At 42.7% G+C, this 13,914-nt stretch overlaps 1 protein-coding gene across 5 annotated transcripts in view; it reads right to left on the bottom strand.

Moving 5' to 3' along the window:
* The window catches only part of LOC104667848 (SMG1 nonsense mediated mRNA decay associated PI3K related kinase), a 120,102-nt gene that overhangs the window by 91,275 nt on the left and 14,913 nt on the right, over nucleotides 1-13,914 (bottom strand). The window contains exon 2 of one of the 5 annotated variants that reach the window (XM_030925057.1): nucleotides 929-986. The exons of the other annotated variants lie outside the window; for them this stretch is intronic. Coding sequence (XP_030780917.1) covers nucleotides 929-942 — 14 coding nt within the window. The 5' untranslated portion in view covers nucleotides 943-986. The remainder of the gene's footprint in view (nucleotides 1-928; nucleotides 987-13,914) is intronic. 5 annotated transcript variants of the gene reach the window in all.

The raw sequence follows: 13,914 nt of genomic DNA on the forward strand, positions 1-13,914 counted from the left end.
TATAATACAAAATAAAGTTTCCAGTCTAAAAGACAACGTACAAACAGTTCATGAGTATATGAATATAATCAAAACAAGGTTTTACAGTCAATATAGAGCAACTTAAATACTTCACTAAGAAATCAGGTAATCTGTTGCTACCAACAAATCTGTTTCCAACTATGAAGCATCTGATTTCAAACTAAACTGTAAAAACCAGGGGCAGCTTCCCCACTGGTTAGAAGAAATAAGGTTTCTAAATTCCGTAAGTTATGAACACTGAGATTATTTTTTCCCAAAAAAAAAGTGTGTTTTCAGAAATATTTAAAAAAAAAAACAAACAAAAAACTCACTGGAATAGAGCCACTGTTTCAGAAATACCTAAAAACTCCCTAGTTGCCAAATTATTTTAATACAAATTAATCAAAACATCTCCAACCAGAACTCAGGTTGTAAGCATTCTGAACCTAAAAGCACAAAATGGTTTAGCATTTATACAAAATTTCTATTTTTATACAATCTTGACTTCTTAGGTTTCAGAAAATGTCAATGTCAGACTGTTAGCGCCAACAAGATCATCCCAGTCCAATAAATAGAAAACTGTTAAAGAACAGAAATGAGCACTTAAAATGAGGCAATCAAAGCCACAAAATAGAAACTGCAGATTTGAACTCCAAGAGGCAGGCATAAATGTTAGGCTAGTTAGTTAGAAGAGCTGAAAGGGTATCATCTGCCAGAATTAGTGTCTCAATTTAGTGAAAAAAGAAAATCTATCTATTAAGTCTAAGAATCCTAGCAAGGATCCAAAAATACCTCTACAGCCCCTTTAATATTCTAAAAATATCATGGAGAGAAAAAAAAGAAATGCATAAATTTCCCCAAAACGATCAAACTGAAGTTAAAGCCTGATGTACATGCCACATGAGAGGTAAGTTTCTAAAGCTCATACCTCAAAAATCGCATACTGTATAATATGGAGCCTTTGTGATGTTTTGCATCAAGTCAATCTGTAAGACAGTAGTTACAATATTAGTGAAGACAGTGGGTTAAAACATTTGTTGTTCAAACATGGAGCAAATATCATTCATGAGTTAGGTGCTTTTAGTTGAACTACGGTCCCATTAGGGTTCATACATTAAAGCAAAAATTGAGGTGGAAAGCTACTCTGTGCCTTAGAGGATAAAGAGGCTTAATGTGGCAACCAAAAAAATTTTAGTACATAAGAGAATTTAAATGTTAACTATAACATACAAATCACATGCAAATATAGTTACCACTCATTTTAATTACCTATTCTCAATATACAGAAAAATGCCATAAATCTAGGAGGCCATTCGTTTCAAACAACCAGAATCCTCAGACCTCACATCAACAATCCACCAAGAGCTGGGGATAGTATCTCCTGACTAAATGTAGCCTTGCGGTCCAGTTGTTGTAAGTATTAGAGAGAAAAAGAGAGAGTCATCTCTGGAAAGTGTGAAGTCAGGGAATTCCCTACTAGGAAGCATTTCCATAAAGCACCCCAAAATGACTTGATGCAAACACCACATCTAGTGGTGTCACTGGAGTAAGCATCATATTACTTCAAATTGCTTTTACCTAGGTTTATTAAGGGATTTTGCTCTCATGGTGAGATCTAATTTGTAATGGATATAAACCAGGAAATGAGATTTGCACTAAAGCCAATGAAGTAGGAATGTACTTATTCTCTAAAGTAGCAAAGACAGTCTCACTGTCACAGAGCAGTTACAGGATATGCTGCTTTCCATACTAATGGTTAATACCACTTGAAAATGATTTACCCTTCAAAAATAAATTCAAGGTTATCCCCTGTAATGCCTCTTACCTGGATTCAAACATGCTTTAATGAGAAGTAAAAGAAAGGGTGAAACCATGAATAACCCTGGGCCTTGTGTATATCATTACATTAGAAACACTGCTCTAAATATGAGTCTATGCTAAAACATTAATTGGAGAGGCTCAGGGAATTTATTATACAAATCTCTTCTCACAGAGAACTTTAAGTTCAAATTTAATAAAACAAAACAGAAGCATTCCATGTCAAAATCATGAGTATGCATCAGTTTTGCAATACTGAAATATTAAATTCATATAATTTCTTGGTAAAACTAGCTTAGCTACCTATTAAGTGTCTATAATAACCAAATCTTAATTATCCACTTATGGGTGATTTGTTTCCTTTTTTGAGACAGGGTCTCACTCTGTAACCCAGGCTGGAGTGCATTGGCATGACCATAGCTCACTGCAGCCTCGACCTCATGGGTTCAGCCTCTCAAACAACTGGGACCACAGGTGCACGTCACTCCACTTAGCTAATTTTTTATTTTTATGTTTTTGTAGAGACAGGTGTCTCATTATGTTGCTCAGGCTGCTCTCAAATTCCTGGACTCAAGCAATCCTCCCACCTCAGCCCAGCCTCCCAAAATGCTAGGATTAGAGGCATGGGTGACCACATCTGGACTGTCACCAATTTTTAATTGTCTGTCAACTAAACAGCCAATATAGACTGATAGAATATACTTAATTATTGTAAAATTGTGAAGAACTTTATCTTGACCAAGGAGAGGTCTGGCTTTTACCTGTGGATTCTGGAAGGTAATCTCTGAACTCCTGAAATGTCACACCTAATAAGAGCATCCTGGCCAGGAGCAGTGGCTCACACCTGTAATCCCAGCACTTTGGGAAGCCAAGGCAGGAGGATCGCTTGAAGTCAGGATTTTGAGACCAGCCTGGCTAGCATGGTGAAATCTGTCTCTACTAAAAATATAAAAATTAGCCAGGCATGTTGACGGGCACCTGTAATAATCCCAGCTACTTGGGAGGCTGAGGTTTCAGTGAGCTGAGATCATGCCACTGCACTCCAGCCTGGGCAACAGAGAAAGACTACCTCCCCCCGAAAAAAAAGAGAGGGGGTGTGGTGGGAGGGAGGTGTCCTTGTTCATCTGGGGGGCTTCAGGCCACAGCAGAGTCTAACAATGTGGCTTATGGTGGCAGCTTTGAGTCCCATGGATCAGCTTGACCTCCAGTGGGGCTGGAGACTAAGGTTAGCCACATGAGCATGCAACCATGCAACCCCGGTAAAAACTCTGGACATAAAAAATGGAGGGAGTTTCCCTGGTTGGCAACAATCCATGAGTACTGTCACACATCAGTGCCACCAGGAAGGTATCATTTTTCACAACTCTACAGGGAGAGGACAATTCGAAGCTCCAACATTTGGAACTTTCCTGAACTCTGCCCTATGCACCTCTACCCTTGGCTGATTCTAATCTGAATCCCTAAACTGCAATAAACTCTAACCGTGGGTATGAGAGCTTCCAATGAGTTCTCGCAAGTCCTCCTGGCAAATCATCCAACCTAAGCGTGGTCTTGGCCAGGCACAGTGGCCAAGCCTGTAATCCCAGCACTTTGGGAGGCCCAGGCAGGCAGATCGCTTGAGCTCAAGAGTTTGAGATCAGACTGGCAATATGGCAATACTGTCTCTAAAAAATATAGAAAAATTAGCCAGGCAAGGTGGTATGCGCCCGTAGATGCAGCTACTCAGGTGGCTGAGGTAGGAGGATTGCTTGAACCTGGGAGGGAGGAGTCCAGGGCTGCAGTGAGCCGTGATCATGCCACTGCACTCTCGCCTGGGTGATAGAGAGAGGCCCTGTCTCAAAAAAACAAAAACAAAACAAAAAAAACACAGTGGTCTTGGGAACCCCCAAACTTGCAACTAGTATTAGAAGCAAGGGTCATCTTACGGACTGGACTCCCTCTTACTCTGCACTCATATTTAAAACCATTAAATATACTGTAGCTCAAAAACAGATGCTTGTCTGTTTGTTTGTTTTGAAACAGGGTCTCACTCTGTTGCCCAGGCTAGAGTGCAGAGGCACAATCCGAGTTCAAGCAAACCTCCCACCTCAGCCTCCCAAGTAGCTGAGACCACAGGCTTACTCCACCATGCCCAGCTAACTTTTGTATTTTTTCTTTTTTGTCCCATTCTCTACAACATTCCCAAAATGTTGCCAAGCTGGTCTCGCATTCCTGGGCTCAAGTGATCCACTCACCTCAGCCTCCCAAAGTGTTGGGATTACAGGCATGAGCCACTGAACCCAGCCATAAATTTTGTTTTTTAATAACATTTCTAGCAAACATGATAAAGATTTGACTTCAGTGTTGCTTATTTCTCTTCCAAGGAACCTCTAATATTCTCTATTTTCAGACCTCCAATCAAATTAGCCAGAAGGAGCAAACAAAGCCAATAACTCCAGGAGGGCAACAGATCTGATTTTAATCTTTGTTTCACATGCACAATTGTCTTCAGAGAAACGCTGACAAAAGTATCCCCTCACCTCCATGCCCCAGTGCTCCTTTTCTCTGACTTCCAATGGCCTCTGATGCTCCCCATATTTCCCTCACCAGGTTTCTTTCCTTTCCAAAACACCTGTAAACTTTCCACACCCTCTTCCTTCTCCCACCACTACGAGTGGATGACCTTACAGTTCAGCTTCATAGGAAACAGAAGCCATTTGACAGCACCCTCAGCAAGAGCTAACATTTTAGCTCCTAACAAGAGCTGGTGGGCAACTGATCCAAGCCGTTTACATATGTTCATCGTGTCATTTCATGATCGACACAATCTTATTAATAGATAAAATTTTACAGATTAATAACTAAGGTTTCATAACTGGCCTAAAGTTGCAGCTTGTAAAAGGCAGAGCCAGAACTCAGACCCAGTACTGTCTAATGTTTGAGCTCTTCAACACTATCACTGCCTGCCATCTTCCTTCTAATATATCCACAAATTCACCTGCATCTGCACATACAGCCTTTCGTCCCATCATCTTCCCATAATGTAACAAATAAACCTCCTATCCATATAAATCATCTGGATCTGTCTATTCCCCCCATTTTCCAAGGTATGCCTTGTCTCTCTTTTGTAGGTTGCAAAATCTCCCATTTTACTACTGCTAATCACATCATCAACATATGAGCACTCTCAAAAGTCTTACTTTAAAAAACAAAAACAAAAACAGCGGGGAGCAGCAGCTCACGCATGTAATCCCAGCACTTTGGGAGGCGGAGGCAGGCAGATCATGCGGTCAGGAGATTGAGACTACCCTGGCCAACATGGTGAAACCCAGTCTCTACTAAAATAGAAAAAATAAAATTGCCGGGCGCGGTGGCTCAAGCCTGTAATCCCAGCACTTTGGGAGGCCAAGACGGGCGGATCACGAGGTCAGGAGATCAAGACCACCCTGGCTAACACGGTGAAACCCCGTCTCTACTAAAAAAATACAAAAAACTAGCCAGGCGAGGTGGCGGACGCCTGTAGTCCCAGCTACTCAGGAGGCTGAGGCAGCAGAATGGTGTAAACCCGGGAGGCGGAGCTTGCAGTGAGCTGAGATCCGGCCACTGCACTCCAGCCTGGGCGACAGAGCCAGCCTCCATCTCAAAAAAAAAAAAAACAAAAAAAAAAGAAAGAAAAAAGAAAATTACCTGGGCACGGTGGCACACACCTGTAGTCCCAGCTACTTGGGAGGCTGAGACGGGGAATCGTTTGAACCCAGGAGGCGGTGCTTGCAGTGAGCCGAGATCGCGCCATTGCACTCCAGCCTGGTGACAGAGCCAGACTCCATCTCAAAAAAATAAAATAAAATAAAATAAACAAAAAATAAAAAAATAAGGCCAGGCACGGTGGCTCACGCCTGTAATCCCAGCACTTTGGGAAGCCGAGGAAGGGGGATCACTAGGTCAGGAGTTTGAGACCAGCCTGGCCAACATAGTGAAACCCCGTCTCTACTAAAAATACAAAGAATTAGCCGGGTGTGGTGGCGAGTGCCTGTAATCCTAGCTAGTTGGGAGGCTGAGGCAAGAGAAGTGCTTGAACCCGGGAGGCGGAGGCTGCAGTGAGCTGAGATCGCGCCACTGCACTCCAAACCATGTGACAGTGTGAGACTCTGACTCCAAAACAAAAACAAAAACAAAAACAAAAAACCCTTTACCTGCCTTTCTCCCTCTACCAATCTAATAGTCTAGACTCTTCACAGACAAACCTGTTGAAAAATTTATCTTCCTTGCCTTCACTTACTTTTCAACCCACTTTAATAAGGGTTCCACAGGCAACACACCACTGAAGCTATTCCTACCAAGGTAGGAACTGCCACTCAAGGCCTTCTTGGCTCTAAAATCCCATGAGACTTTTTCAGCTCACCTTACACTTTCTCAATACCATTCTAAAGTTTGAGTTTTTTAGTTAACTTTAATCTTTAATTCCAGAGACTCTTTCTACTTTATCCCAATCCAAGTATTCTCCTTCTTCACCTTTTTTTTTTGAGACAGAGTCTGATTTTGTTGCCCAGGCTGCGGGACAGTGGTGTAATGTTGGCTCACTGCAACCTCCGTCTCCAGGTTCAAGCAATTCTCCCATCTCAGCCTCCCAAATAGCTAAGATTACAGGTGCCTGCCACCATGCCTAATTTTTGTATTTTTAGTAGAGACAGGATTTCACCATGTTGGCCAGGCTGGTCTCAAACTCCTGACCTCAAGGAATCCACCCACCGTGGCAGCAATTATAGGTGTGAGCCACCGTGCCCGGCCCCTTCTTCACTTCTTCAACCAGCTTAGATTTCATCGTGTATCATTTCAATAACACTCTTGTCTACACCCTTAACTCTTAAGATTTTCATCACACCAATCTGGCAAAACCCCAGTCCTGGATAAACCCAATGATCCATCTTAAGCACTGCACTCCCAGGTCCTCCGGTGTTTATTTCCCATTCTATACATGCACTATCCAGACATTCCCATTCTCTTCAAATTCCAAAATATCCTATCACCTCCCCTCCCCATACACACATTCTACTTCACCAAGAAAAAAAAAAGATACCAGCTGAGCATGGTGGCTCACGCCTGTAATCCCTGCACTTTGGAAGGCCAAGGTGGGTGGATTACTTGAGGTCAGGAGTTGGGAGACCAGCCTGGCCAAAATGGTGAAACCTCATCTCTACTAAAAATACAAAAATTAGCTGGGTGTGGTGATGCGCACCTGTAATCCCAGCTATACCGGAGACTGAGGCAGGAGAATCACTTGAACCCAGGAGTGGAGGTTGCAGTGAGCCAAGATTGCACCATTGCACTCTAGAGCCTGGGCAATAATAAGAGCGAAACTCTGTCTTGGTGGGGGGATGGGGAAAGGAGGAGACATACCAAAAAATACCTGCACCCGATTCTAGACCTTACTTAGGATTCCATCTACTTCTACCTTATAGTAACTTTTCAAATACTTTTCCCACTGAACTAAATCCACCCCCTTAAACATGTAACACTTTCTAATGTATCCCATTTAAAAATACAAAAACATATAAAAAGGAAAAACAAACAAAAGGAAAAACTCCATCAATCCTGCATGTCCCTCCATCAAACAATCTGCCTTTACTTGCTGCAGCCAAACTAAAGTTGTCTACACTCCCCTCTCCCATTTCTTCACGTCTTCTAGCTCCTTAACACACACTGGTCCAACTTCTGCCCCATCACTCTTGGCAAAATCCATTATGACCTCCAGGTTGCTAAATCTAAGATAAAGTTCAGGCTTCAATAAGCTCATCCTTTCAGCAGCTTTCACAGGGCTGCTGAGTAGGGTTGAGCAGTTTTGCCCTGCACACTAGTGCCCTGCAGAGGAATGAGGTGGGCTGAATGAAACTCGTTTTTAAAACATTCTTGGCTGACATACTGGCTCACGCATGTAATCCCAGCACTTTGGGAGGCTGAGGCGGACGGATCACTTGAGATCAGGAGTTCAAGATCAGCCTGGCCAATATGGCAAAACCCCATATCTATTAAAAATACAAAAATTAGCTGGCCGTGGTGGCAGGCACCTGTAATCCCAGCTACTCGGGAGGCTGAGGCAGGAGAAGCACTTGAACTCAGGAGGCGGAGGTTGCAGTGAGCCGAGACTGGGCCACTGCACTCCAACCTAGGCAACAAGAGAGAAACTCTGTCTCAAAAAAAAAAAATTGTTTATGCCAACTAATTGTACACCTAAATGCACCATGTTCATTTGACTTTCTCCTTGCATTTATTTATTTATTTTTAATTAGGTCTTGCTCTATGTTGCCCATGTTGTAGTGCAGTCTGTGATTACAGCTCACTGCAGCCTTGAACTCCTGGGCTCAAGAGATCCTCTGGTCTGAGCCTCCCCAGTAGCTAGGACTACAGGTATGGAGTGGCTCTTTGCCTTTATTTCTAACCCAAGCTAGCTTACAACCTTAAAAAGAGACTGTTTCACCGGGCACGGTGACTCACACCTGTACTCCCAGCACTTTGGGAGGCCGAGGTGGGTGGATCGTAAGGTCAGGAGTTCGAGACCAGCCTGACCAACATGGTGAAACGCTCTACTAAAAATACACAAAAAATTAGCTGGGCATGGTGGTGCGGCACCTGTAGTCCCATCTACTTGGGAGGCTGAGGGAGGAGAATCACTTGAACTCAGGAGGTGGAGGTTATGGTGAGCCAAGATCGCGTCACTGCATTCCCACCTGTGACGGTGACAGAGCGAGACTCCATCTCAAAAAAAGAGAGAGAGAGACCCTGCTTCAGCTCTCATTTGCATCGCTTATCTTCCCCTTTTGTCAGTAAGTTTTGTCAGTAAGTCCTGGAAGTACCCTAGAAACATATCATTTGGCCTGGGAAATTGCCAAGATTGAATGGAAATATCTTACTCTACGACCTCTTTAATAGATGAAGGACAAAAAAGACTAAAAATTTACAAAGCTATGCATCCCTCCCCCACCAGTTAAATGCCAAACATAGGCCAGGCACAGTGGATTACACCAGCTGGTAATCCCAGCTGTTTGGGAGCCCGAGGCAGGCTGATCACCTGAGGTCAGGAGTTCAAGATCAGCCTGGCCAAGATGGTGAAACGCAGTCTCTACTAAAAATACAAAAAAATTAGCCAAGCGTGGTGGTGCATGTCTGCAATCCCAGCTACTCGGGAAGCTGAGGCAGAAGAATCACTTACCCAGAGGCAGAGGTTGCAGTGAGCTGAGAGCTCACCACTGCACTCCAGCCTGGACAACAGAGTGAGACTCGGTCTCAAAAAATAAATAAATAAATAAATAAATAACCCATTCCAACAAAGTTTAAGAATCATTAAGAGTTGGCCGGGCGCGGTGGCTCAAGCCTGTAATCCCAGCACTTTGGGAGGCCGAGACGGGCGGATCACGAGGTCAGGAGATCGAGACCATCCTGGCTAACACGGTGAAACCCCATCTCTACTAAAAAATACAAAAAACTAGCCGGGCGACGAGGCGGGCGCCTGTAGTCCCAGCTACTCGGGAGGCTGAGACAGGAGAATGGCGTGAAACCGGGAGGCGGAGCTTGCAGTAAGCTGAGATCCGGCCACTGCACTCCAGCCTGGGCGGCAGAGCAAGACTCCGTCTCAAAAAAAAAAAAAAAAAAAAGAATCATTAAGAGTTACATTGCGCCACTGCACTCCAGCCTGGGTGGCAGAGCAAAACTCCGTCTCAAAAAAAAAAAAAAAAGAGTTACATACTGCAGAAATCTAAAGAGTCTCAAAAGCAGATTGGGACTTTATAATCAAGGTAAAGGTGAAGTGATGTTTACCAATGTAAGAAATGTATGCAACCATTTTTTTCAACTCCTGAAAGCAGTCAGATGATAACTGTAGTTATTCTGATAAAAGTTCCTTTAGTCAACAGGTTGAAGCACATTCCCAGGGAATAACATGTTTATAAGATTTTCTAATAATAGCATATGTTAAATCTTGTCTTTAAAAACAATCCTGGCTGGGTGCAATGGCTCACACCTGTAATCCCAGCACTTTGGGAGGCCGAGGTGGGAGGATCACTTGAGGTTGAGAGTTTGAGACCAGTTTGACCAACATGGAGAAACCTTTCTGTCTCCACTAAAAATACAAAATTAGCCGGGTGTGGTGTTACATGCCTGTAATCCCAGTTACTCGGGAAGCTGAGGCAGGAGAACTACTCGAAACCGGGATGCAGAGGTTGTGGTGACCCGAAATGCTGCCATTGCACTCCAGCCTGGGCAACAAGAACGAAACTCCATCTCAAAAAAAAGAAAAAATAACAAAACAAAATTAAAACTAAAATAAATAAATAAATAAAAATAATCCTAGGCCAAGTTGGCTGCAGTAGCTCACACCTGTAATCCCAGCTACTCAGGAGGCTGAGATTCCGGGAGGATCACTTGAGCCCAGGAGTTTGAGACCAGCCGGGGCAACACAATGAGACTGTGTCTCTAAAGAAAAAAATAATCACCATCATTCTAGGCCAGTCCGGAAAACATAGCAAGACCTCCAACTCTGAAAGAAAATGAAAAAAAAAATTTTAAAGGTCAATTTAATTAGAGTCTCAAGTAATTCCAGAAGATATGGTCTCACAAATCAAACAGTTGAAAAAGGAAGATGCCTTTCAAAATAATCACACTATGATTTTAACTGTAGGAAAATGTATTAAATGAAGACAGCTTTTGCTAGCTGCTGAAACATACTAATAAGAGCAGGAAACAATGCTCCCACCGTGCTCAGCAGTAGCCAGAAATTTATTGAGGTCTTTATATTTAGCCTTAAGTATAAGACAGCTAGGAAACTTCAAAATCATCACTCAAGCCACTTTAAACCCACAGTCTATACAAAAATGTATCTTTTTCTGTTATATTTTATACTAAACACACTTTAATCAGATTGACATAAGTGATTTAAAAGAAGTAACTTATATAATTCCCTTTTACAAGGAAAAAAAGAAAAAATATTTCGAGATATTAAGTTCCTTGAGACAGCAATCATTTATTATAGATTTACAGTACAATTTCAAATAGTACCAGAATTTTTTTTTTTTTTTTTTTTTTTTTTTTGAAAGAGTGGCACAATCACAGCTCACAGTAGCCTCGACCTCCTGGGCTAAAGCAATGCTCCCACCTCAGCCTCCCAAGTAGGTGGGACTACAAACTCATGCCACGATGTTCAGCTTTTTTTTCTTTTTGAGACGCAGTATTGCTCTGTCGTCCAGGCTGGAGTGCAGTGGCATGATCTCGGCTCACTGCAACCTCTGCCTCCTGGGTTCAAGCAACTCTTCTGCCTCAGCCTCCCAAATAGCTAGGATTACGTATGCATCACCATGCCCAGGTAATTTTTATATTTTTAATAGAGACCGGGTTTCACCAGGTTGGTCAGGCTGATCTTGGTGATCAGCCCACCTCGGCCTCCCAAAGTGCTGGGATTATAGGTATAAGTCACCATGCCCAGCCAATTTTTGTATTTTTTGTAGAAACCAGGTCTCACTATGTTACCCAGGCTGGTCTCCAACTCCTGGGCTCAAGTGACCCGCCCATCTTTCTGCCTTGGTCTCCCAAAGCACCAACATGCCCAGCCCAAAATCTTGTAATTGCTTAATACTGTACATACATTCTTGCAAAGATATGACATTTCCCATCTTTGTTTAGAAGATGCATGTGGTTCTTCTCCACCCCTTAAGTACTTAAAACTATCACACTGGCAGAGTACAACCTTTCCATGGTTCTGTCATCCTCCCTTCTCCCATTAAAAGAAAAGAAAAAAAAAGAAAAGAAAAGAAAAATATGTATACACACACCCATACACACTACACCAGAGGAAAAAAAGCAATTCATCGTTCAACTTGTGTTCTTATAAGAATCAGCTCTTAAATTCTAACTGTGTAGTAAAAGCTAAGCAAGCTATAAGCTACCTTTCAACCTACCCTTTTGCTATATACATTCCATTTACATTGTACTTGCCCTCCAATCTATGCAAATAGTCACAAAGATTAGATTATGTTTGCTGGCTTATCATTTCAACTAGTAACAAATTCTTAAGGTGTGAGTATAAGGAGAAAAAATGATGATGCAGAGCTATGCTGAAATTTCTTATTATTCAACTTGAAACAGGTTTACAGCGTAATGGGAGTACACTAGAAAATGCAGAAAGAGGGCGGGCGCGGTGGCTCACGCCTATAATCCCAGCACTTTGGGAGGCAGAGGTGGGTGGAACACAAGGTCAAGAGTTCAAGACCAGCTGGGCCAAAATGGTGAGACCCCGTCTCTACTAAAAACACCAAAAAAAAAAAAAAATTACCCGGGTGTGGTGGCACATGCCTGTAATCCAAGCAACTCAGGAGGCTGAGGCAGGAGAATCGCTTGAACCCGGGTGGCAGAGGTTGCAGTAAGCTGAGATCACGCCATTGCACTCTGGCCTGGGCGACAGAGCGAGATTCCATCTCAAAAAAAAAAAAGAAATGTAGAAAGAGAGCCCCTCCACTGGAGAGCAATTAATTCTAACTCCACTAATATTTTTCTAAGTATTCACTGAAACAATTTTAAAAATAATTTCCTAAACTTTAATCCTCCCAACGTCTTAAAAGGCAAATTACCCCCTCAGAGGGACACGGCTAGTAGTGCCAATACAAAAGATCTTTGTCTTCCCATTCTTAGTCCACAGCCTTTTTCATGACACCCGCCTCTCCTAAGATAATTATCTGTGAAGGATCAACTTTTTAAAATACACACACTCTAGCTGGGCGTGGTGGCTCACATCTGTAATCCCAACACTTCGAGAGGCTGAGGCGGACACATCACCTGAGGTCAGGAGTTTTAGACCAGCCTGGCCAATATGGTGAAAGTCGTCTCTACCAAAAATACAAAAATTAGCCAGGCGTGGTGGCGCACATCTGTAATCCCAGCTACATGGGAGGCTGAAACAGAAGAATCACTTGAACCCGGGAGGTGGAGGTTGCAGTGAGTCAGGATGGTGCCAACTGCACTCCAGCCTGGGCAACAAACAGAGTGAGACTCCATCTCAAAAAATACATACATTCTTAAAATAAAGACACTTAGAGAGGAATCTAAAACATGATGGCTCTATTTCTAACTTCACCAATGCTAAAAGAGCGGGTAGTTTTTTGTTTTTTTTTTTAAAGAAAAGGGAACAAATTACAGATGGGGAAATAGGTTTTGAAATCTTCGCACAACAGGGTGGCTATAGTAAATAATGATGTATTTATTTGCAAAGAGACAGAGATAACAATAGCAATAATAATGATGTATTTCAAATAATTAAATTTCAAATGCCTCACCACAAAATATGAGTAAGCAAACTAAGGTGAAAATATGTTAATTAGCATGATTTAATCATACCACATTGCGCATATATAAACATGACCTAGTACCCTACAAATGTGTACCATTATGATTTTTGAATTAATATTAATTAGAGTGGGGAGAACAATGATTACATTTTTACTTCTTCAGTAAGATTACAATAAAAACATAGAGAGCACTAGCATTATAGTAACTACACATGACAGGCCACTTTAAATAAAAAGCATCTTTTATGAAATTTTTAAGGCCGGGCGCGGTGGCTCAAGCCTGTAATCCCAGCACTTTGGGAGGCCGAGAAGGGCGGATCATGAGGTCAGGAGATCGAGACCATCCTGGCTAACACGGTGACACCCTGTCTCTACTAAAAAGTACAAAAAAACTAGCCGGGCATGGTGGCGGGCGCCTGTAGTCCCAGCTACTCAGGAGGCTGAGGCAGGAGAATGGCGTAAACCCAGGAGGCGGAGCTTGCAGTGAGCAGAGGTCCGGCCACTGCACTCCAGCCTGGGTGACTGAGCGAGACTCTGTCTCAAAAAAAAAAAAAAAAGAAATTTTTAGTCAATGAATTGATTACCACATACATACGACCTATTTGCTATTAAGTGTAAATTTATTTACAATTTTAGTATTTTCTTTTTTTTTTTTGAGACGGAGTCTTTGCTCTGTCACCCAGGCTGGAGTGCAGTGTGGCACGATCTCGGCTCACCGCAAGCTCCGCCTCCTGGGTTCAAGCCATTCTCCTGCCTCAGCCTCCCGAGTAGCTGGGACTACAGGCGCCCG

The sequence above is a fragment of the Rhinopithecus roxellana genome, chromosome 20 (assembly GCF_007565055.1).
Source record: "Rhinopithecus roxellana isolate Shanxi Qingling chromosome 20, ASM756505v1, whole genome shotgun sequence".
NCBI lineage: Eukaryota > Metazoa > Chordata > Mammalia > Primates > Cercopithecidae > Rhinopithecus > Rhinopithecus roxellana.